We start from the raw sequence: 26,111 nt of genomic DNA on the forward strand, positions 1-26,111 counted from the left end.
TGTCTTGGTGAATATTCTATGTATTACTCCTTTCGTTGGGCAAAATGTTCTGTAGATGTCAATTAGGTCAAGTTGGTTGATATTGTTACTCAGGTCTTCTATATCATTACTAATTTTCTGTCTGCTTATTCTTTCAATTTTGGGGAGACTACTATTGAAGTGTCCATGTGTAATTGTAGATTTGTCTGTTTTTCCTTTCAGATCTGTCAGTTTTTGTTTCATATATTTTGAAGCTCTGTTGTTAGGTGCATACATATTTATGATTGCTATGTTTTCTTGGAGAAGTAATCCCTTTGTTATTAGGTAATGTTCCTCTTTATACTTTATCTGATAAAGTACAGTTTGATATAAATATAACTGCTATAGCTTTCTTTTGGTTAATATTTGCATGGTATGTCTTTTTTCATCCTTTTACTTTTCATCTATCTGTGTCTTTATATTTAAAGTGGGTTTCTTGTAGACAACATATAGTTAGGTCTTGCTTTTTATAATCCAGTCTCACAGTTGCTCTATTAGTGTGGTTAGATTATTGACACTTAATGTGATTATTGATGTATGGATTTACATCTGCCATCCTGGTAGCTGTTATCTATTTGTTTAATCTGTTCTTTCTTCTTTTTCTGCCTTCTTGGGTTAATTGGGTATTTTTTATTATTCCATTTTATTTTCAACATTGACTTATTTTGTAAAGCACTTTTAAAAAACTATTTTTAATGATTGTCCTATTGACAATATACATTTTTAATTAATCAGATATTATACCTCTTCACTTGTACTGTAATGGCTTTATAATAGGATATTCTCAATTCTTCCTACCCCTCCTTTCTGCTATTGTTGTATATTTCACTTATAAGGTTGCATAAATACACAATATATTGTTAACTTAAAATTTTTAATTCATTTTTTAATTAAAAAACTTATTAGAGAAGTAGGTTTACAGAAAAATCATGCATAAAATAGAGTTCCCATATATCACCCTATTATTGTTATTTTTTAAACTTATTTTGAATAATTTTAGACTTAAAGAACAATTGCAATTCCTTATCAATAAAAGGAAAGTAACATTGGTGCGATATCATTAATTAAACTCTAGACCTTATTCACATCTCACCAAATTTTCCATGTCTCCACTGTTGCCTGTCTCTGTCCCAATAGCCTGCCCAGGAATCCTCACTGCATTTCATTTATTGGTTAAACGCCTTTTATGGCATTTACACTTTAGGAAATTACTGATAAGTTATTTTGTAGAATGCCCTTAAATTTTATTGGTTTGATATTTTCTCATGATTGGAGTTAGGTTATGGCTTTTTGGCAAGAATTTCACAAAAATGAAATGTCCTTGGTGCATCATATTGAAGGGTCACGATGTCTGTCTTGAAAGGCTTTTCATATGGCTGGTCTGGCGCGGCAAGGACAAGGGACACCGGAGACACATGGAGGGAAAGTTTACCAGTCCTCACGGGTCCTAGACCAGAGGGGAGCGGCCGGCCTCGCAGGGCCCCCCGGGGAAGCTGGTCAGAGGGCACCGCGCACCAGGAGCCTCTGCCTTCAGCATCGGGCTGGGACTATGCCATCGGTCAAGCGAGAGTGGGGACTGGGGGTGTGCATTTGGCTTTCACGAACCTCAGTAGGACACAGGGAGGAGAGGGAGAAGCTGTGTACCTTGTGGAGCAGGTGTTGGGGCCCGTCCCCAAGGGACCTAAGGACAGGTCTGAGGGGGCCTTGAGACAGCACGGAGTCCCTTAGGTTACTGAGGATCGGAGATGCTGAGGATCATTACGGGGTGGAAATCCCCTATATTATTTAACTTACTTTTTAGTTTCTCTTCCTTTTTTTTTTTTTTCATTTGTGGAAACATATAAACAACATAAATCTTCCCATCCCAACCCCTGCCAGGCACACCTTTCAGTGGATTAATCATAGTCCCAGTGCCGTGGTGCCCTCACCACCATCAACACTAGAACTTAACTTTGCCCCAAACAGAAACCCTCCACTCCTTTTGCATTAGTTCTCCATTACCCCTTCCCCCCACCCCTGGTAACTGTACAGGCTATTTTCTGTGTCTTTGAGCTTGCATATTGTCTGTCATTTTCTTTGGTTACCATGTGGCTTAAATTTAACACCCTCAATCTATAACAATCATGTTTACTTTGACACCAACCTAATAGTTTCAATAGCTTACATGAGCTATGTTCCCAAACCCCTCCAGCCCCCAAACTTTATGTAATTTTTGTCACTTTATCTCATATACATTATGAGTCCAAAGCCATTGATTTATCATTACATTTTATGCATTTGCTTTTAGATTCTGTAGGAAGTAAAAGGTAGGGTTAAAAATGAAAAATACAGAAGTACTGGTATTTATATTTACCCATATCATTATCTTAATTGGAAATCTTAATTTCTTCATGCAGCTTCAGTGCATATATATGTATACACACACACACTTTTTCTTTCCCCCAGAGAGCCAGTTGTTTTACCTGTACCAGAATCCCAGTGGTCTGGCAATGGGTACAAACATCTTCAATTTGTGTGATGTGCATGTTCTTTCAGCTGACAACCCCACTTCTAGAATTCATCTTAAGAAACTAGTTGGACAGTTGCACAAAGATGTATGTTCAAGAATGTTCACCATAGTGCTGTTTCCAATAGTGTAAAATTTAATAATCTAAATGTGTGCTAATAGGGGATTGGTTGAATAAATTGAGGTGAGGACACACAATGGAACTTCATTTGGCTGTTTTGAAAAATGAGATAGATCTTTGTGTATAGACATGAAAATATATCCACTATATACTTTTAACATAAAAGTTACAAAATGGTATACACAGAAATATCCTATTGTTGAAAAAATTATGCATATATTTATATGTGCATATAATATGTTGACATAGTACGTATGATTGTATGTACCTGGGAAAATTATGGATGGATTCCCAAACCCAACTAGTGCTTACCTCTGGAAAGTGGGATTGAGGAGGGGGTAGTTTTATCCATCTATATTTTAAAAAGAAAGTTTAAAATAATAATTAAAAGAATTATTATCAAGCCAGGCATTTTATATATGCTATCTTCAATCTTTACACCCAACCTACAGGGTCGGTATTATTTCCATTTTACAGATGCAGACCCCAGAGGGCTTAATTTAACTTGCTTAGGTCAAAAGATTGGTTAGAAAGTAGCAGAGCTCAGGCTGCACCTGAGTCCATGTGACCCCCAAGTCCATGTTCCTTTCACCTCACCATGCTGCTCCTTCAAATTAGTCATTGTATTTGAATCATACCTCATTTAAACGATTTCAGGTAAAAAGAGGAAATAGTTTGAACATTTCTGGTGGCAGTGTGCTTTCTTTTTAGAATGGCTTTGGAACGCACACATGGTTTCTAAAGAGAATCCCTAAATCCCAATATCCTTTGAGAAATGAATACGTAGGTGAATTTGTAAATGGAAATCGTCATGGACGTGGAAAGTTTTACTATGCCAGTGGAGCCATGTATGAGGGAGAATGGGTTTCCAACAAAAAACATGGCATGGTGAGTATAGACCTGGTTAAAGGTATGTCATTCTCTAGGTAGTAAATTGTAATATTCATTTTGCATAGGATAACTTTGTTTTGTTAAGATGATTACATGAATTTAAAATAGCTTCCATCATGGCATCATTTCCTATATATTTAGAGGGTATTTAATTAGAAATTAAATTACTTCCGTGGGGCAGGTATGTGTATGTGGGTGTGTGTTAGGGTGTTTTTGGTTGCAAGTAACAGAAAATAGAGCCTAATCTGCCATAAACGATAAAGGTTAATGTGATCCTCTGGTTTGAGCTGATTCAGGAAATTGGTGAGCACCTGATTTCTCTCCCATCTGTCCACCCTGTCTCCCTCCACATGAGCTCCCCGCTTGCACTGCCCCTTCATCATGAGCTCAAGACAGCTGCTGGTGGCTCCAGGCTTCACATCCACCTGCTACGCCAACTAGAAGGAAAGAAGTAACTCTTCTTTGAGAAGCTCTCCACCAATGTCTTCCATTTCAGTGAGCTCAGTTGGGTCATTTGCCCGCCTCTGAGCCAGTAACTGGTTATCAGGAGGGTCCCTTTTCTGTGTTGGGCCCTCTGCTGGTCACTCGCATAGTTTAATAAGACACAGCCTATGACCTAGAGGCACTGAAAGTTGGGCAGAGGTTCTGGGGCAGATACAGAGAGAGAAGAAGGGAGGACAAGGAGGAGGAAGAAGAGGAGGAGGAGAGAGAGAGAAAGAATTTACACAGTGACATGAGACTCTAGCCTGATTTTACGTGACCAAGTATATATATCTTAAAAGAAAACAAACAAGTAAAAAACTCCAAACCTTGAAAGACTGAGGCCCACTTAGCAATGTTTTTCTAAGAACACTTTTCCTAAACTTCAAAAAGTTATTTTTTCTCTCTGCAGGGCCGATTAACTTTCAAGAATGGGCGTGTGTATGAAGGCCCATTTTGCAATGACCACATAGCAGAGTTTCCAGGTGTTGAAACTGATTTAACAAGTCCGCTGGACCTCCCTTCACCAGCCATCCTCAGGAGCAGCAACCAGAGATCTGCCACTAGCGCTGGTAGGGGCCATTCAGCTGTCACTTGACAACAATTAGTCTATATTATCCATAGTGGCCACTCCTAAAACACACCTAATAGTTCAGAAACAGACGTTTCCTGTGAGTAACTGCTTTTTTAGTAGGTTTTCAATACTCATCTATCATACATTTGTAGCAAGGCATTTTGACATAACATTGAAAACTTTTGACGTTGCTTTTCACAATTATTCCATATATTTGCCTTCATTTTCTAGAAATTATCAGAAAGCTTGATGGCAGTGAAAGTAATTCCATGTTAGGATCAAGCATCGAACTGGATCTAAACTTGTTGCTGTACATGTACCCTGAGAAAGACCGACCAGAAGAAAAGAAACAGGTAAAAACCTTTTGTATTTTGAAAATTTGTAATTTAAGCTTAAATACTAACAAAAACGTCATAGTCCTGGGAAAATTCAGTTGGTAATTTCTACCATACATTGAGTGTTTCCTATGTGCCTGAGAGATGCTTTACATATATCATCTCATCCCATTGAATTTGCAAGGCACCCGTGAGTGAGCTGGCTTTATGAGAAACAGAAGCCCAGAGGGGGAGGGCTCATGAGTCACTCAGAATGGGTAAGGTTCAAGGCCATGCTCACATTCTGGCAGTCTGAAGGCCGAGCTGGGGCCACCGGCACTATAGGGATTTTTATGGGCCACTAGGGCTCAAGGGAACTTCAAACCCTTAGAAATCATTAGGAAGGATTTCTGCATGCAGAGAGAAGGGGAGAGGAGAGGAGAGGAGAGGAGGAGGAGAGAGAGAAAGAATTTGCACAGTGACACGAGACTCCAGGCTGATTTCATGTGGTTATGTGGACCCAGACCCCATCTGATTAGCATCGTGCAAATCATGGGCACCAAGTGACATTTTCGTATCATGGCCCCTGCCTTGACTGAGGCTTCGTTTGTTTCTTCTGGGAAATTGTTGCTGAAGATGCTGTCTGTTGTTCTGCTGGGTGGTTTACTGTAAGAGAAGCAACAACACTTCACAATTGCAAAGCATCTTTGCCCTTTTTCGCTTCCTCATGGCACCCTCAGCCGAGTCCTTGGGGCCTCAAAGTGATGACTTTCTCCAGGCCCCACCCACCCCACCCCAACCCCCCATGGTCTTTCTTGTGCCTCCATTTAATTCAAGCTCTCCTAGTATTATCTACTACATCTGCTGCAAGATTGTTAAAAATCAGAAGCTTTCTTAGTTTATCTAATTACAAAGGTGTAGTAAAATGATACAGGTAGACAATGTAAAAAAATACAGAATCTCCACCTGGATAAACAATCTTTTGACTCTCTTTTCAGTTTTTTCTGTGCATAGGTTTGAAACATACTTGCATTAATGTGAAGTGAATGTGTAATATTAATGTATAAAGGTGTTAGTATTTATTTGGGTATTTCTCTGTATGTTTTTTTCTTTTCAAAATATACTTTTTTTGGCATTCAAAAAAAAAAAAAGAAGAAAAAGAATTAATGATGAGAGTTACAGGTGCCTGGGTGGGCTGCCCCGGTGGGGCTTTTCTGTCTCTATGGGACCCCGGACGCTCCTCTTCACAGTCTCGGACCTTTTCATTTAGGGGTGAGGCCTGGAGTACCTGGTGTGGAGAGCGGGATACTGTCTGGACAGGGTTGGTGTGTGTGCGGAACTCGGGCAGCATGAAGACAAGAGGGTCTGGGGAGAATACTAGGAGGTGAAAGTGGGTCAGAAAGGGAAGTTAGGAAATTAATAAATTTGAACTTTGCTTATTTCAGATTTTCAGCATAAAGTATGATATTAGTTCTATGCTTCTTTACTTCATTGAGGTAAAATTCAAGTGACATAAAATTAGACATTTTTAAAGTGAACAGTTCAGTGGCATTTAGTACATTCACAATGTTGTGCAACCACCACCTCTATATAATTCCAAAGCATTTTCATCATCCCAAAAGAAACTCCGTACTCACTGAGCAGTTGCTTCCCATTCTCCCTTCTTCTTAGCCCATGGCAGCCATCAATCTCTGTTCTGTCTCGGTGGATAACCTTTTTCATAGAAATGCAGTCATACAATATGTGACCTTTAGTGCCTGGCTTCATTCACTCAGCATAATGTTTTTGAGGTTCATCCATGTTGTAGCATGTATCAGTGCTTCATTCCTTTTTACGGCTGAAAGCCATTATGTGGATATACCACAATTTTTTTTATCCACTGTTCCACTGATGGACATTTGGATTGTTTCCATCTTTTGGCTGTTGTGAACATGCATGTATGCATATTTGAGTGCCTGTTTTCAGTTCTTTTACCTGTATACCTAACAGTGCAAGTGCTGAGTCATACGGTAATTCTATGTTTAACTTTTTGAGGAGTCGTCAAAGTGTTTCCCACAGTGGCTGAACCATTTTACATTCCCAGCAATATTCAAGGGTTCCAATTTCTCCACATCTTCACCAACACTTGTTATTGGCTGACTTTTTGATTATAGCGATATTAGTGCTGTGAAGTGGTACCTCTTTGTGGTTTTGATTTGCATTTCCCTAATGCAGTGACTAATGATGCTGCACATCTTTTCATGTGCTTTTGGCCGTTTGTATATCTTCTTTGGACAAATGTCTATTTAAGACCTTTACCCATATTTTAATTAGTTTGTTTGCCATTTTGCTATTGAGTAGTAATATTTCTTTATATATTCTGGGTACTAGACCCTTATCAGATACATGATTTGCAAATATTGTCTTTTCATTTTCTTGAATGGATGTTAGGTTTTGTCAAAAGCATCAATGGATATGATCATGTGATTTTTTTATCTGTACTCTATTATATTAATTTATCAATTAATTCTGATTTATCTTTCAAATGTTGAACCAGCCTTACAATCCCAGAACAAACCTTGGTGTTTATTCTTGGTGTTAATTTATCATTCTTTTAATATATTGCTGGATCCAATTTACTAGTATTTTGTCTAGGAACTTTACGTCTGAGTTCATGAGGGATATTGATTGGTAGGCAACAGAATTTTATCGTTGCTTTTCAAATAGGACAGGGTTGCTATTCAATAGGACAGTGTCACATGGCAGCATGAAAGGAATTCCATTCTCCGGATAACAGTATGTGTTTTTACCGTTAATCAGAAATTCCACTTTATTGACCTGGGGTGAGTAGACAGTATTTATCTTGTATTAAGCTCTTACAATGTGCTAGCCCATGCTGTTCTTTTACATGTGTTACCCATTTACTTTAGACCACAGGTGTTATTTCTTTTACTTTTGTTCTCTTTAGATGGGATTAACTTGTGGTTTTTTTCTTCTCTACAGGTAGAATATGCTATCTTAAGAAATATTACAGAATTAAGAAGAATCTACAGCTTTTACAGCAGCCTAGGATGTGATCACTCTCTAGATAATACCTTTCTGATGACAAAGCTTCACTTCTGGAGATTTCTAAAAGATTGCAAATTTCATCACCATAAAATAACCCTTGCTGATATGGATAGGATATTACATGGTGAGTATTCCCAAGGTCCTTCACACCTCGGGAATACACCTTTTAACCATCTTTTGGGTTAAAAGATGGTGTAACACATGTTACCTTGGAACTCATTAAGAAACACTGAGGGAGTGGGCAAGGCAAATATTGAGAGAGGTGTTCCAGAAATTAGCATATGGTCTTATTCTCAAGGTGCTTACAGTAGCCTTGAGGAGACAGTCTCATGAAATAATAGACAACAAAGACCATCTTTTGCAGGGTTGGCAAAGTACAGCCTGTGGGCCATTCTAGCCCACCACCTATGTTTTGGTTTTGTTTCTGTTTTTTTCATCTTTTTTATTGTGGAATAGAACACATACACATAAAAGTGATAACTTTCAAATTGTGATTTAACAAGTAGTTAGCAAATCTCAAAGAATGTTATGGTTACAGTACCATAGTTTCAGTTATTTCCTTATTGTGAGATATATATGTGGATAGGTGATAACTTTCAAAGTACAATTTAACAAGTAGCTATAGAGAAAATTTCAGAGACTATTATGGGTTACAGTTCCACCATTTCAGTTCTTTACTTCTAGCAAATCTAATACCCTAGCATCTAAAAAATGTATATTTATATAGTGTTTCAGTATTCGTAATCCTTTGTTAAATCCTATCTTGTCTATTACTAGCCCTTCTTCTAGTTTAATCACTTTCCCAATCTTCAGGGATGTCTAGGCAGTGACCACCCTAACTTGTTCATGTTGAAACAGGGTGTCAACATTATGGGAAAGGGGGGTGCATCTGGTTGATGTTCTTGAAGAGGCTGTTGCCTCTGGGTTTTGGGACTTACTGGCATAGGAACATTCTGGAGGATTTAAGTTTCTGAAAAATAAACTTAGTTAGTGAAACTTTATTGAGTCTCAGATAGGGACCAGGGTATTCTTTAGGGTTTTCAGTACTACTGTTGATTTGGGCTTGTCATACTGTGCCAACTGTTTTTGTAAATTATGGGAACACAGCCATGCCTGTTTATTTACGTATTGCCTTTGGCGGCTTTTCTTGCTACAACACCAGAGTGGATGTGATGGAGACCATTTGGCCCACAAATGCTAAACTTACTATCTCACTCTTTATAGAAAAGTTTGTCCACTCCTGATATATAGTAAAAACCTATGAAATTGTCAGGTCGGAAGCAGAACGGATTAAGGACGGCTTGGAATAATCTAGGAAAGGCTTTTAGGTGGTTACTTGTCGTAGGCTTGGTTTTGCTTTCAAATTAGAAATTTCCTGCAATAAATTTAACAACTTTGCAGATTGTTAGAGTCATTATGCCATTCCTTTCAGGGGAATCCTGGAAGGCAGAATAGAAAACCTCAATCTATCTACTTGATAGGTAAAATATTAGGAAAAAATGCCCTTTTGTTTCAACCTTAAGGGCTTGAAGCAGACTTAGAATCCACAGTAATAGTCATAACGTGGCTAATAACCACTTTGAAAAACATTAGGACACTTTTTTTGTCAACTGACCAGATAGAGACCTTTTGTGTAGCACTTAATTTTTAGGTGGATGCTTATATACTATTATTTAGGAAAAAAGTACTCCTTCATAATCAGTTCTTTGAATTGTGTACCAGGAGCAAATAAAATAGGTTTCAGAAAATACTCCAATTTTCTTATTTTAGCCAATAATGACATACCAGTTGAAGAAATTCATTCTCCATTTACAACAATACTTTTGAGAACATTTTTGAATTATCTCCTGCAGTTGGCTTACCATATTCATCACAAAGAATACCAGTAAGTACTTTGGACCCCCCATCAGCCCAGTTAGGATGAAGGCAGAGCTAACTTGTACTACAGTTACAATGTTGTCCTCTTCTATATTCATTATTATTTTGACTTACTTGAAATGAAGGACAAGAAACAAAAGTTTACCACAAATGTTAACCACAAAGCCACCAGATACTAAATTAAAACCTTGAAAACCCTTCAGATCTGAGTCATGTTTCATACTGTAAGTAGCTCTCGGAGTTTTTTTTGTTTTGTTTTGTTTTCAGAAATAGTCACAACCAACTTCTTCTTGGGCCAGAATATCCTGTCTTTCTCAGAGCAAAATTAAAATTCATCTTTTACTAAAGAACTATTTTGAAATAATTTTAGATTTATAGAAGAGTTGTCTCTTAGTCCAGAGAGTTCCCATATACCCTTTCCCAGTTTCCCCTAAAATCAACTTCTTACATAACCATGGCATATTTGTCAAAACCAAGGAATTAACATTGTTACTATTAATGAAAGTACGCACTCTTTGAGGATTTCCCCAGCTTTCCCCTTGGTGTCCCTTTTCTGTTCCGTGATCCAGTCCAGGATCCCACATTGCATTTTGCTCTCATGTCTTAGTCTCGTACAATCTGTGATGGTTTTTCAGACTTTTGTTGTCTTTCATGATCTTGATACTTGTGAAGAATACTTGTCAGTTATTTTGTACAGTGCCCCTCAATTTTGGTTTTCTGTTTTCTCCTGATGAGGTGGAGGTTACAGGTTTTGGGAAAGAAGCCCACAGAGATGACCTGTCCTTCTCATCACATTGTATCCGGGTGCACGTGACGTCCATTTGTCTTATTACTGGTGGTTGTTTGGTTAAAGTGCTGGCCGCCAGATTTCTCTGCTGTAAACTTACTGTTTTCCCCATTCCATTCTCTATTTGTTATATACAAGTCACTGAGTCCCGCCACACTCAGGGAGGGGCGAAGTAGGTTCCACTTCCTAGAGGGAGGAGTAATTATGACAACTTTTTAATCATAGAAATAGAAGCCCATTGCTCTTTCTGTGTTTTACAAAACTGATGACTGAGAACATTCATCCAAATGCCTGCCGCGTAAAAGGTAAATATAAAAACAATAGGATTATACATACCATCATTTTTTCAAAATATAAATCTTATAATCATTTTTTGAATGTTTTATTTTTCCACGATAATTTTAGGCAACTTATTCAGTGAGCAGCAGCGGACAATCTATTCCATGAATTACATTGATAAGTGCTGGGAGATTTACGTAGATTACTGCAGACCAAACGCAGGTCCTCCGTATGAGCTGACGATGAAGATCAGGCACTTCCTCTGGATGTTGAAAGTAATCTCTTAAGTTTGATACTGGTTTTATGTTTATAGGAATTTTGATTTTAATTAAAGGCAAGATAGTCTAGCTATGATATGCAAATGAGGTAAAAATCTGGGGTGAATTTTGGTGGTCATTGATTGTTCACTAACTAGGTCTCTTTTGGCAGAAGAAAGGGAAATGAGATAGTAATTCAAATGGACTGAGAGTGGAAGGAGTAGAAACAGAGGGAGAGTCTGCCTCAGGTGCTTCCAGGCTGGGGGAAGGTCAGTCACTGGCCTCCACTACCTTTACTGATGCTTACCTGTCCCTTTCAAGAAGGCGAGGATGCATGCCATTTAAAAAACTGTTCCCCAAAAAAGTGATTTTTAAAAGTTAATAATGAGAACATCTGTTCCTTGTTATAGTTCAATTTTATGAATGTACCACAGTTGGTTTATCCATTCGCCTGTTGCTGGACATTTGGGCTATTTCCAGTTTCCAGCGACTACAGCTAAAGCTGCCATGAATGGTCCTGTGCAGGTGGTTCTGTAGACGTAAGCTTTAATTTCTCTGGGATAAATGCCCAAGCGTGCAATTAATTGCGGGGTGTACTTCAAGTGCATGCTTAGGTTTTAAAGAAACTGCCAAATTATTTTTCAGATTGGCTGTACATTTCTTACCAGCAATATCTGAACATCTCTGTCTTCTAATTGGTGTATTAAACCATTTACACTTAATGTAATTATTGATATGTTAGGAATAAGTCTGCCATTTTATTTTGTTTTCTGTTTGTTCTATTTTTCATGTCTCTGTTTTCTTTTTCTGCCTTGCTTTACTTGAACATTTTTTTAGAATTTCATTTTGATTTATCTGCTTGTATTTGAGTATGAATAATGCTGCTATGAACATTTGTTTGCAAGATTTTGTGTGATATATGTTTCCTTTCTCTTGGGTGTATAACCAAGAGTGGAACTGCTTGGTCATATGCTAATTCTAACTTTTTAAGGAACTGCAAAACTGTTTCCCCAGAGTCTGCACCATTATGTATGTTCACTAGCTGTGCATGAGGGTTCCAATTTCTCCACATCCTCCCTAACATTTGTTACTTTGTCTTTTTGATTATAGCAGTATAAGTGGGTATCAAGTGGTATCTATCTCATTGTGGTTCTGTTGCATTTCCCTAATGGATAATGATACTGAATATCTTTTCATGTGCTTATTGGCCATTTGTATGTCTTCTTTAGAGAAATGTCTATGCAAGTCCTTTACCATTTTTTAAAAAATGTATTGTTTTTGTTGAATTGCAGGAATTCTTTTTTTTTTTTCCTTCTTTTTTGATAACAGCTTTATTGAGCTATAATTCACATGCCATACAATTCACCTATTTAAAGTATACAATTCAATGGCTTACAGTATATTCACAGATGTGTACAATCATAACCAGAAACAATTTTAGAACATTTTCTTCACCCCAAAAAGAAACCCCATGCTCTTTAGTTATTTCCCATAAACCCTATGCTCCACAACCAATCCTAGGCAAACAATTATCTCCTTTCTATCTCTATAAAATTTGCCTATTCTGACCATTTCACATAAATGGAATCATACGATATTTGGTCTTTTGTGATTTGCTTTTTTCACTTGGCATAATGTTTCCTAGGGTCATCCATGCTGTGGCATGTATGAGTATTTTATTCCTTGTTATTGCTGAATAATATTCAATTGCAAGGACATGACACATGTTATTTACCCATTCACCAATTGAGGGACATTTGGCTTGTTTCTATACTTTGGCTTCTATGAATAATGCTCGTATGAATATTTGTGTACCAGTTTTTGTGTGGGCGTATGCTTTCATTTCTCTTGTGTAAATACCTAGGAATGGAATTGCTGAGTCACAGAATAACTATGTTTAGCTTTTTGAGGATGTTCTAGGTTGTTTTCCAAGGTGCCTGCACTAGTTTACCATCAGCAACATGTGAGAGTTCTAGTTTCCCTGCATCTTCACCAATACTTGTTCTTGTCCATCTTTCTGATTCTAGCCATCCTAGGGGGTATGAAGTGATGTCTCTTCATTTTATTTGCATTTCCATAACGGCTAATGATGTTCAGGATCTTTTCATGTACCTTTTGGCCATTTGTATATCTTCCTTGGAAAAATATCTATTCATCCTTTGCCCATATTTCAAATGTTTTTTTTTTTTTGTCTTTTTATTATTGAGTTGTAAGAATTCTTTATATATTCTAGATGCAAGTCCTTTATCGGATCTATGGTTTGCGAATGTTGTGTCCCATTCTGTTGTTGCATTTTCACTTTCTTCTTGGTGCCCTTTGAAGCCGAGACATTTTTAATTTTGATGAAGTCCAATTTATCTATTTTTGTAGAAGCTGAGTGTGTGGCCTGACACCTTTCCCTGTGACCCACAAATACACCCTGTGCTCAGGACTAAATATGTTAGCCTGGCTCATAGTATAGGATGAGAATGTGAGCTAACTCCCTTCTTGGGTCACCTAGTCATCTCACAGCAGACAGTGGTCTACCCATGCATTCCCTCCCTCTTTGCCATGAGCACATGTGAACATTCCCAGACTAAGTGTAAGTTTTATGGCACCTGATTTACTCCCACTACTTTATCTGTTCCTAGCAGAAAAGGAACGGAATCCTTCAATTAGGACACAAAAAGTGAATTGCAGGAATTCTTTATATATATTCTGGCTATTAAAACTTTGACAGACAAAGGATTGCCAAACATTTTCTCCCATTTTTTAGGGTTTTTTTTTTTTTCACATCTTTGGTATGTCTGTCGATGCACAAATGTTTTTAATTTTGATGAAACCCAATTTATTATTATTTTTTTTTTGCTGTCGCTTGTGCTTTTGGTGTTGGATCTAAGAAAGCTGTTTTTATGTTACGTGGAAGTTCTTTGGGTGATAAGGCACAGACACACATAGCTAGCCAGCTAATAATGCACGAAAGGACAGCTTTATTACTCACAGAGCCCGGAGGAGGGGAGGGGAGAGTGAAGGGGTTTACCTAACCTGGGTTCCTGTGAGGGTTTGTGGAGGCTGGGTGGGGAGAACCACATGTGGGTCCTGGTCTTTTGCCTTTACTGAGACTTCAAGGGGAGGGGTAAGGCTTCCCCACTGATTCTCAGGATTAGTCATTTCAAACTGTATGAGGTGAAAAGCAGAGGTGGCAGGGGCCACTCAGGAAAACTGAGGGCGGATCTTATCATCCCAACCATACGGAGGTGCGCATCTTGCTACTCACAGTTACACCTAGGGCAGGGCTCGCTGGGGTATTCACTCAAAAGGGGATCTTACGACAAGCAAAAATGACAAGGCACCGAATATAATTTCTTTTACACCATTACAAATGTTTTGTTAATCCAAGATCATGAAGATTTACTCTCGTGTTTTCTTCTAAGAGTTTTACGGTTTTAGCTCTTTCCTTTAGGTCTATGATCTGTTTTGAGTGTATGGCAAAATAGTCTTCTGTGTAAGACTATTCTTTCTCCATTGACTTGTCTTGGCACCTTTGTTACAATCAATTGACCACAGATATATGGAATCAGTTCTAGTCCCTTCATCTTTTTTTTTTTTTTTTTTTTTAATCATCATTTTATTGAGATATATTCACATACCACGCACTCATACAAAACAAATTGTACTTTCGATTGTTTAAAGTACCATTACATAGTTGTACATTCATCACCTAAATCAATCCCTGACACCTTCATTAGCACACACACAAAAATAACAAGAATAATAATTAGAGTGAAAAAGAGCAATTGAAGTAAAAAAGAACACTGGGTACCTTTGTCTGTTTGTTTCCTTCCCCTACTTTTCTACACATCCATCCATAAACTAGACAAAGGGGAGTGTGGTCCTTATGGCTTTCCCAATCCCATTGTCACCCCTCATAAGCTACATTTTTATACAACTGTCTTCGAGATTCATGGGTTCTGGGTTGTAGTTTAATAGTTTCAGGTATCCACCACCAGCTACCCCAATTCTTTAGACCCTAAAAAAGGTTGTCTAAAGTGTGCGTAAGAGTGCCCACCAAAGTGATCTCTCGGCTCGTTTTGGAATCTCTCTGCCACTGAAGCTTATTTCATTTCCTTTCACATCCCCCTTTTGGTCAAGAAGATGTTCTCCATCCCACGATGCCGGGTCTACATTCCTCCCCGGGAGTCATATTCCACGTTGCCAGGGAGATTCACTCCCCTGGGTGTCTGATCCCACGTAGGGGGGAGGGCAGTGATTTCACCTTTCAAGTTGGCTTAGCCAGAGAGAGAGGGCCACATCTGAGCAACAAAGAGGCATTCAGGAGGAGACTCTTAGGCACAAATACAGGGAGGCCTAGCCTCTCCTTTGCAGCAACCGTCTTCCCAAGGGTAAAACTTATGGTAGAGGGCTCAACCCATCAAACCACCAGTCCCCTATGTCTGTGGTCATGTTAGCAACCATGGAGGTGGGGTAGGCGAATACCCCTGCATTCTCCACAGGCTCCGCAAGGGGGCACTACATCCTTTTTTTTTTTCCTTGTTTGTCTTTTTTCTTTTTTTTTTTTTTTTAACTTTCCCTTCTTTTTTAAATCAACTGTATGAAAAAAAAAGTTAAAAAGAAAACAAACATACAATAAAAGAACATTTCAAAGAGACCATAACGAGGGAGTAAGAAAAAGACAACTAACCTAAGATAACTGCTTAACTTCCAACATGTTCCTACTTTACCCCAAGAAAGTTACATAATATAGCAACATTTCAGTGAACTTGTTCCTACTACATCCATCAGAAATTAACAGACCATAGTCATTTCTGGGCATCCCCAGAACGTTAAATAGCTTATCTGTTCTTCTTGGATTATTGTTCCCCCTTCCTTAATTGCTCTCTACTGCTAGTTCCCCTACATTCTACATTATAAACCATTTGTTTTACATTTTTCAAAGTTCACATTAGTGGTAGCATATAATATTTCTCTTTTTGTGCCTGGCTTATTTCGCTCAGCATTATGTCTTCAAGGTTCATCCATGTTGTCATATGTTTCACCAGATCGTTCCTTCTTACTGCCGCGTAGTATTCCATCGTGTGTATATACCACATTTTATTTATCCACTCATCTGTTGAAGGACATTTGGGTTGTTTCCATCTCTTGGCAATTGTGAATAATGCTGCTATGAACATTGGCGTGCAGATATCTGTTCGTGTCACTGCTTTCCGATCTTCCGGGTATATACCGAGAAGTGCAATCGCCGGATCGAATGGTAGCTCTATATCTAGTTTTCTAAGGAACTGCCAGACTGACTTCCAGAGTGGCTGAACCATTATACAGTCCCACCAACAATGAATAAGAGTTCCAATTTCTCCACATCCCCTCCAGCATTTGTAGTTTCCTGTTTGTTTAATGGCAGCCATTCTAACCGGTGTTAGATGGTATCTCATTGTGGTCTTAATTTGCATCTCTCTAATAGCTAGTGAAGCTGAACATTTTTTTCATGTGTTTCTTGGCCATATGTATTTCCTCTTCAGAGAACTGTCTTTTCATATCTTTTGCCCATTTTATAATTGGGCTGTCTGTACTACTGTCATTGAGTTGTAGGATTTCTTTGTATATGCAAGATATCAGTCTTTTGTCAGATACATGGTTTCCAAAAATTTTTTCCCATTGAGTTGGCTGCCTCTTTACCTTTTTGAGAAATTCCTTTGAGGTGCAGAAACTTCTAAGCTTGAGGAGTTCCCATTTATCTATTTTCTCTTTTGTTGCTTGTGCTTTGGGTGTAAAGTCTAGGAAGTGGCCTCCTAATACAAGGTCTTGAAGATGTTTTCCTACATTATCTTCTAGGAGTTTTATGGTACTTTCTTTTATATTGAGATCTTTGGTCCATTTTGAGTTAATTTTTGTGTAGGGGGTGAGGTAGGGGTCCTCTTTCATTCTTTTGGATATGGATATCCAACTCTCCCAGCCCCATTTGTTGAAAAGACCATTATGGCTCAGTTCGGTGACTTTGGGGGCCTTATCAAAGATCAGTCGGCCATAGATCTGAGGGTCTATCTCTGAATTCTCAATTCGATTCCATTGATCTATATGTCTATCTTTGTGCCAGTACCATGCTGTTTTGGCAACTGTGGCTTTATAATAAGCTTCAAAGTCAGGGAGTGTAAGTCCTCCCACTTCGTTTTTCTTTTTTAGAGTGTCTTTAGCAATTCGAGGCATCTTCCCTTTCCAAATAAATTTGATAACTAGCTTTTCCAAGTCTGCAAAGTAGGTTGTTGGAATTTTGATTGGGATTGCATTGAATCTGTAGATGAGTTTGGGTAGAATTGACATCTTAATGACATTTAGCCTTCCTATCCATGAACATGGAATATTTTTCCATCTTTTAAGGTCCCCTTCTATTTCTTTTAGTAGAGTTATGTAGTTTTCTTTGTATAGGTCTTTTACATCTTTGGTTAAGTTGATTCCTAGGTACTTGATTTTTTTAGTTGCTATTGAAAATGGTATCTTTTTCTTGAGTGTCTCTTCAGTTTGTTCATTTCTAGCATATAGAAACATTACTGACTTACGTGCATTAACCTTGTATCCCGCTACTTTGCTAAATTTGTTTATTAGCTCTAGTAGCTGTATCGTTGACTTCTCAGGGTTTTCTAGATATAAGATCATATCATCTGCAAACAATGACAGTTTTACTTCTTCTTTTCCAATTTGGATGCCTTTTATTTCTTTGTCTTGCCGGATAGCCCTGGCTAGCACTTCCAGCACAATGTTGAATAACAGTGGTGACAGTGGGCATCCTTGTCTTGTTCCTGATCTTAGAGGGAAGGCTTTCAGTCCCTCACCATTGAGTACTATGCTGGCTGTGGGTTTTTCATATATGCTCTTTATCATGTTGAGGAAGTTTCCTTCAATTCCTACCTTTTGAAGTGTTTTTATCAAAAAGGGATGTTGGATTTTGTCAAATGCTTTTTCAGCATCTATTGAGATGATCAATTGATTTTTCCCTTTCGAGTTTTTAATGTGTTGTAATACATTGATTGTTTTTCTTATGTTGAACCATCCTTGTATGCCGGGAATGAACCCCACTTGGTCATGGTGTATGATTTTTTTAATGTGTCTTTGGATTCGATTTGCAAGTATTTTGTTGAGGATTTTTGCATCTATATTCATTAGGGAGATTGGCCGGTAGTTTTCCTTTTTTGTAGCATCTTTGCCTGGTTTTGGTATTAGATTGATGTTAGCTTCATAAAATGAGTTAGGTAGTGTTCCGTTTTTTTCAATGTTTTGAAAGAGTTTGAGTAAGATTGGTGTCAGTTCTTTCTGGAAAGTTTGGTAGAATTCCCCTGTGAAGCCATCTGGCCCTGGGCATTTATTTGTGGGAAGATTTTTGATGACTGATTGGATCTCTTTGCTTGTGATGGGTTGGTTGAGGTCTTCTATTTCTTCTCTGGTCAGTCTAGGTTGTTCATATGTTTCCAGGAAATTGTCCATTTCTTCTACATTATCCAGTTTGTTGCCATACAGTTGTTCATAATATCCTCTTTTTTTTTTTTTTTTTTTTTTTTTTTTTAAATAATCATTTTATTTAGATATATTCACATACCACGCAGTCATACAAAACAAATTGTACTTTCGATTGTTTACAGTACCATTACATAGTTGTACATTCATCACCTAAATCAATCCCTGACACCTTCATTAGCACACACACAAAAATAACAAGAATAATAATTAGAGTGAAAAAGAGCAATTGAAGTAAAAAAGAACACTGGGTACCTTTGTCTGTTTGTTTCCTTCCCCTACTTTTCTACACATCCATCCATAAACTAGACAAAGTGGTGTTTGGTCCTTATGGCTTTCCCAATCCCATTGTCACCCCTCATAAGCTACATTTTTATACAACTGTCTTCGAGATTCATGGGTTCTGGGTTGTAGTTTGATAGTTTCAGGTATCCACCACCAGCTACCCCAATTCTTTAGAACCTAAAAAGGGTTGTCTAAAGTGTGCATAAGAGTGCCCACCAGAGTGACCTCTCGGCTCCTTTTGGAATCTCTCTGCCACTGAAGCTTATTTCATTTCCTTTCACATCCCCCTTTTGGTCAAGAAGATGTTCTCCGTCCCACGGTGCCAGGTCTACATTCCTCCCTGGGAGTCATATTCCACGTTGCCAGGGAGATTCACTTCCCTGGGTGTCTGATCCCACGTAGGGGGGAGGGCAGTGATTTCACCTTTCAAGTTGGCTTAGCCAGAGAGAGAGGGCCACATCTGAGCAACAAAGAGGCATTCAGGAGGAGACTCTTAGGCACAAATACAGGGAGGCCTAGCCTCTCCTTTGCAGCAACCGTCTTCCCAAGGGTAAAACTTATGGTAGAGGGCTCAACCCATCAAACCACCAGTCCCCTATGTCTGTGGTCATGTTAGCAACCATGGAGGTGGGGTAGGCGAATACCCCTGCATTCTCCACAGGCTCCTCAAGGGGGCACTACATCTTTTTTTTTTTTTTTTTTTTTTTTTTTTTAACTTTCCCTTCTTTTTTCAAATCACCTGTATGAAAAAAAAAGTTAAAAAGAAAACAAACATACAATAAAAGAGCATTTCAAAGAGACCATAGCAAGGGAGTAAGAAAAAGACAACTAACCTAAGATAACTGCTTAACTTCCAACATGTTCCTACTTTACCCCAAGAAAGTTACATAATATAGCAACATTTCAGTGAACTTGTTCCTACTACAACCATCAGAAATTAACAGACCATAGTCATTTCTGGGCATCCCCAGAACGTTAAATAGCTTATCTGTTCTTCCTGGATTATTGTTCCCCCTTCCTTAATTGCTCTCTACTGCTAGTTCCCCTACATTCTACATTATAAACCATTTGTTTTACATTTTTCAAAGTTCACATTAGTGGTAGCATATAATATTTCTCTTTTTGTGCCTGGCTTATTTCGCTCAGCATTATGTCTTCAAGGTTCATCCATGTTGTCATATGTTTCACCAGATCGTTCCTTCTTACTGCCGCGTAGTATTCCATCGTGTGTATATACCACATTTTATTTATCCACTCATCTGTTGAAGGACATTTGGGTTGTTTCCATCTCTTGGCAATTGTGAATAATGCTGCTATGAACATTGGCGTGCAGATATCTGTTCGTGTCACTGCTTTCCGATCTTCCGGGTATATACCGAGAAGTGCAATCGCCGGATCGAATGGTAGCTCTATATCTAGTTTTCTAAGGAACTGCCAGACTGACTTCCAGAGTGGCTGAACCATTATACAGTCCCACCAACAATGAATAAGAGTTCCAATTTCTCCACATCCCCTCCAGCATTTGTAGTTTCCTGTTTGTTTAATGGCAGCCATTCTAACCGGTGTTAGATGGTATCTCATTGTGGTCTTAATTTGCATCTCTCTAATAGCTAGTGAAGCTGAACATTTTTTCATGTGTTTCTTGGCCATATGTATTTCCTCTTCAGAGAACTGTCTTTTCATATCTTTTGCCCATTTTATAATTGGGCTGTCTGTACTACTGTCATTGAGTTGTAGGATTTCTTTGTATATGCAAGATATCAGTCTTTTGTCAGATACATGGTTTCCAAAAATTTTTTCCCATTGAGTTGGCTGCCTCTTTACCTTTTTGAGAAATTCCTTTGAGGTGCAGAAACTTCTAAGCTTGAGGAGTTCCCATTTATCTATTTTCTCTTTTGTTGCTTGTGCTTTGGGTGTAAAGTCTAGGAAGTGGCCTCCTAATACAAGGTCTTGAAGATGTTTTCCTACATTATCTTCTAGGAGTTTTATGGTACTTTCTTTTATATTGAGATCTTTGGTCCATTTTGAGTTAATTTTTGTGTAGGGGGTGAGGTAGGGGTCCTCTTTCATTCTTTTGGATATGGATATCCAACTCTCCCAGCCCCATTTGTTGAAAAGACCATTATGGCTCAGTTCGGTGACTTTGGGGGCCTTATCAAAGATCAGTCGGCCATAGATCTGAGGGTCTATCTCTGAATTCTCAATTCGATTCCATTGATCTATATGTCTATCTTTGTGCCAGTACCATGCTGTTTTGGCAACTGTGGCTTTATAATAAGCTTCAAAGTCAGGGAGTGTAAGTCCTCCCACTTCGTTTTTCTTTTTTAGAGTGTCTTTAGCAATTCGAGGCATCTTCCCTTTCCAAATAAATTTGATAACTAGCTTTTCCAAGTCTGCAAAGTAGGTTGTTGGAATTTTGATTGGGATTGCATTGAATCTGTAGATGAGTTTGGGTAGAATTGACATCTTAATGACATTTAGCCTTCCTATCCATGAACATGGAATATTTTTCCATCTTTTAAGGTCCCCTTCTATTTCTTTTAGTAGAGTTATGTAGTTTTCTTTGTATAGGTCTTTTACATCTTTGGTTAAGTTGATTCCTAGGTACTTGATTTTTTAGTTGCTATTGAAAATGGTATCTTTTTCTTGAGTGTCTCTTCAGTTTGTTCATTTCTAGCATATAGAAACATTACTGACTTACGTGCATTAACCTTGTATCCCGCTACTTTGCTAAATTTGTTTATTAGCTCTAGTAGCTGTATCGTTGACTTCTCAGGGTTTTCTAGATATAAGATCATATCATCTGCAAACAATGACAGTTTTACTTCTTCTTTTCCAATTTGGATGCCTTTTATTTCTTTGTCTTGCCGGATAGCCCTGGCTAGCACTTCCAGCACAATGTTGAATAACAGTGGTGACAGTGGGCATCCTTGTCTTGTTCCTGATCTTAGAGGGAAGGCTTTCAGTCCCTCACCATTGAGTACTATGCTGGCTGTGGGTTTTTCATATATGCTCTTTATCATGTTGAGGAAGTTTCCTTCAATTCCTACCTTTTGAAGTGTTTTTATCAAAAAGGGATGTTGGATTTTGTCAAATGCTTTTTCAGCATCTATTGAGATGATCAATTGATTTTTCCCTTTCGAGTTTTTAATGTGTTGTAATACATTGATTGTTTTTCTTATGTTGAACCATCCTTGTATGCCGGGAATGAACCCCACTTGGTCATGGTGTATGATTTTTTTAATGTGTCTTTGGATTCGATTTGCAAGTATTTTGTTGAGGATTTTTGCATCTATATTCATTAGGGAGATTGGCCGGTAGTTTTCCTTTTTTGTAGCATCTTTGCCTGGTTTTGGTATTAGATTGATGTTAGCTTCATAAAATGAGTTAGGTAGTGTTCCGTTTTTTTCAATGTTTTGAAAGAGTTTGAGTAAGATTGGTGTCAGTTCTTTCTGGAAAGTTTGGTAGAATTCCCCTGTGAAGCCATCTGGCCCTGGGCATTTATTTGTGGGAAGATTTTTGATGACTGATTGGATCTCTTTGCTTGTGATGGGTTGGTTGAGGTCTTCTATTTCTTCTCTGGTCAGTCTAGGTTGTTCATATGTTTCCAGGAAATTGTCCATTTCTTCTACATTATCCAGTTTGTTGCCATACAGTTGTTCATAATATCCTCTTTTTTTTTTTTTTTTTTTTTTTTTTTTAAATCATCATTTTATTGAGATATATTCACATACCACGCAGTCATACAAAACAAATTGTACTTTCGATTGTTTACAGTACCATTACATAGTTGTACATTCATCACCTAAATCAATCCCTGACACCTTCATTAGCACACACACAAAAATAACAAGAATAATAATTAGAGTGAAAAAGAGCAATTGAAGTAAAAAAGAACACTGGGTACCTTTGTCTGTTTGTTTCCTTCCCCTACTTTTCTACACATCCATCCATAAACTAGACAAAGTGGTGTTTGGTCCTTATGGCTTTCCCAATCCCATTGTCACCCCTCATAAGCTACATTTTTATACAACTGTCTTCGAGATTCATGGGTTCTGGGTTGTAGTTTGATAGTTTCAGGTATCCACCACCAGCTACCCCAATTCTTTAGAACCTAAAAAGGGTTGTCTAAAGTGTGCATAAGAGTGCCCACCAGAGTGACCTCTCGGCTCCTTTTGGAATCTCTCTGCCACTGAAGCTTATTTCATTTCCTTTCACATCCCCCTTTTGGTCAAGAAGATGTTCTCCGTCCCACGGTGCCAGGTCTACATTCCTCCCTGGGAGTCATATTCCACGTTGCCAGGGAGATTCACTTCCCTGGGTGTCTGATCCCACGTAGGGGGGAGGGCAGTGATTTCACCTTTCAAGTTGGCTTAGCCAGAGAGAGAGGGCCACATCTGAGCAACAAAGAGGCATTCAGGAGGAGACTCTTAGGCACAAATACAGGGAGGCCTAGCCTCTCCTTTGCAGCAACCGTCTTCCCAAGGGTAAAACTTATGGTAGAGGGCTCAAGCCATCAAACCACCAGTCCCCTATGTCTGTGGTCATGTTAGCAACCATGGAGGTGGGGTAGGCGAATACCCCTGCATTCTCCACAGGCTCCTCAAGGGGGCACTACATCTTTTTTTTTTTTTTTTTTTTTTTTTTTTTTTTAACTTTCCCTTCTTTTTTCAAATCACCTGTATGAAAAAAAAAGTTAAAAAGAAAACAAACATACAATAAAAGAGCATTTCAAAGAGACCATAGCAAGGGAGTAAGAAAAAGACAACTAACCTAAGATAACTGCTTAACTTCCAACATGTTCCTACTTTACCCCAAGAAAGTTACATAATATAGCAACATTTCAGTGAACTTGTTCCTACTACAACCATCAGAAATTAACAGACCATAGTCATTTCTGGGCATCCCCAGAACGTTAAATAGCTTATCTGTTCTTCCTGGATTATTGTTCCCCCTTCCTTAATTGCTCTCTACTGCTAGTTCCCCTACATTCTACATTATAAACCATTTGTTTTACATTTTCAAAGTTCACATTAGTGGTAGCATATAATATTTCTCTTTTTGTGCCTGGCTTATTTCGCTCAGCATTATGTCTTCAAGGTTCATCCATGTTGTCATATGTTTCACCAGATCGTTCCTTCTTACTGCCGCGTAGTATTCCATCGTGTGTATATACCACATTTTATTTATCCACTCATCTGTTGAAGGACATTTGGGTTGTTTCCATCTCTTGGCAATTGTGAATAATGCTGCTATGAACATTGGCGTGCAGATATCTGTTCGTGTCACTGCTTTCCGATCTTCCGGGTATATACCGAGGAGTGCAATCGCTGGATCGAATGGTAGCTCTATATCTAGTTTTCTAAGGAACTGCCAGACTGACTTCCAGAGTGGCTGAACCATTATACAGTCCCACCAACAATGAATAAGAGTTCCAATTTCTCCACATCCCCTCCAGCATTTGTAGTTTCCTGTTTGTTTAATGGCAGCCATTCTAACCGGTGTTAGATGGTATCTCATTGTGGTCTTAATTTGCATCTCTCTAATAGCTAGTGAAGCTGAACATTTTTTCATGTGTTTCTTGGTCATTTGTATTTCCTCTTCAGAGAATTGTCTTTTCATATCTTTTGCCCATTTTATAATTGGGCTGTCTGTACTATTGTCATTGAGTTGTAGGATTTCTTTGTATATGCAAGATATCAGTCTTTTGTCAGATACATGGTTTCCAAAAATTTTTTCCCATTGAGTTGGCTGCCTCTTTACCTTTTTGAGAAATTCCTTTGAGGTGCAGAAACTTCTAAGCTTGAGGAGTTCCCATTTATCTATTTTCTCTTTTGTTGCTTGTGCTTTGGGTGTAAAGTCTAGGAAGTGGCCTCCTAATACAAGGTCTTGAAGATGTTTTCCTACATTATCTTCTAGGAGTTTTATGGTACTTTCTTTTATATTGAGATCTTTGGTCCATTTTGAGTTAATTTTTGTGTAGGGGGTGAGGTAGGGGTCCTCTTTCATTCTTTTGGATATGGATATCCAACTCTCCCAGCCCCATTTGTTGAAAAGACCATTATGGCTCAGTTCGGTGACTTTGGGGGCCTTATCAAAGATCAGTCGGCCATAGATCTGAGGGTCTATCTCTGAATTCTCAATTCGATTCCATTGATCTATATGTCTATCTTTGTGCCAGTACCATGCTGTCTTGGCAACTGTGGCTTTATAATAAGCTTCAAAGTCAGGGAGTGTAAGTCCTCCCACTTCGTTTTTCTTTTTTAGAGTGTCTTTAGCAATTCGAGGCATCTTCCCTTTCCAAATAAATTTGATAACTAGCTTTTCCAAGTCTGCAAAGTAGGTTGTTGGAATTTTGATTGGGATTGCATTGAATCTGTAGATGAGTTTGGGTAGAATTGACATCTTAATGACATTTAGCCTTCCTATCCATGAACATGGAATATTTTTCCATCTTTTAAGGTCCCCTTCTATTTCTTTTAGTAGAGTTATGTAGTTTTCTTTGTATAGGTCTTTTACATCTTTGGTTAAGTTGATTCCTAGGTACTTGATTTTTTTAGTTGCTATTGAAAATGGTATCTTTTTCTTGAGTGTCTCTTCAGTTTGTTCATTTCTAGCATATAGAAACATTACTGACTTATGTGCATTAATCTTGTATCCCGCTACTTTGCTAAATTTGTTTATTAGCTCTAGTAGGTGTATCGTTGATTTCTCAGGGTTTTCTAGATATAAGATCATATCATCTGCAAACAATGACAGTTTTACTTCTTCTTTTCCAATTTGGATGCCTTTTATTTCTTTGTCTTGCCGGATTGCCCTGGCTAGCACTTCCAGCACAATGTTGAATAACAGTGGTGACAGCGGGCATCCTTGTCTTGTTCCTGATCTTAGAGGGAAGGCTTTCAGTCTCTCACCATTGAGTACTATGCTGGCTGTGGGTTTTTCATATATGCTCTTTATCATGTTGAGGAAGTTTCCTTCAATTCCTACCTTTTGAAGTGTTTTTATCAAAAAGGGATGTTGGATTTTGTCAAATGCTTTTTCAGCATCTATTGAGATGATCAATTGATTTTTCCCTTTCGAGTTTTTAATGTGTTGTAATACATTGATTGTTTTTCTGATGTTGAACCATCCTTGCATGCCTGGAATGAACCCCACTTGGTCATGGTG

General features: G+C 38.3%; 1 protein-coding gene across 5 annotated transcripts in view; it reads left to right on the forward strand.

Annotated features, from left to right (window-relative positions):
- The window catches only part of RSPH10B (radial spoke head 10 homolog B), a 69,139-nt gene that overhangs the window by 15,862 nt on the left and 27,166 nt on the right, over positions 1 to 26,111 (forward strand). For 2 of the 5 annotated variants that reach the window (XM_037815070.1, XM_037815069.1), the window contains exons 8-14: positions 3,357 to 3,533; positions 4,429 to 4,588; positions 4,822 to 4,943; positions 7,887 to 8,076; positions 9,723 to 9,837; positions 10,843 to 10,922; positions 11,023 to 11,171. In XM_037815070.1, coding sequence (XP_037670998.1) covers positions 3,357 to 3,533; positions 4,429 to 4,588; positions 4,822 to 4,943; positions 7,887 to 8,076; positions 9,723 to 9,837; positions 10,843 to 10,922; positions 11,023 to 11,171 — 993 coding nt within the window. The remainder of the gene's footprint in view (positions 1 to 3,356; positions 3,534 to 4,428; positions 4,589 to 4,821; positions 4,944 to 7,886; positions 8,077 to 9,722; positions 9,838 to 10,842; positions 10,923 to 11,022; positions 11,172 to 26,111) is intronic. The other 3 variants (XM_037815073.1, XM_037815072.1, XM_037815071.1) reach the window with 2 other exon arrangements.

The sequence above is a fragment of the Choloepus didactylus genome, chromosome 21 (assembly GCF_015220235.1).
Source record: "Choloepus didactylus isolate mChoDid1 chromosome 21, mChoDid1.pri, whole genome shotgun sequence".
Lineage (NCBI taxonomy): Eukaryota > Metazoa > Chordata > Mammalia > Pilosa > Megalonychidae > Choloepus > Choloepus didactylus.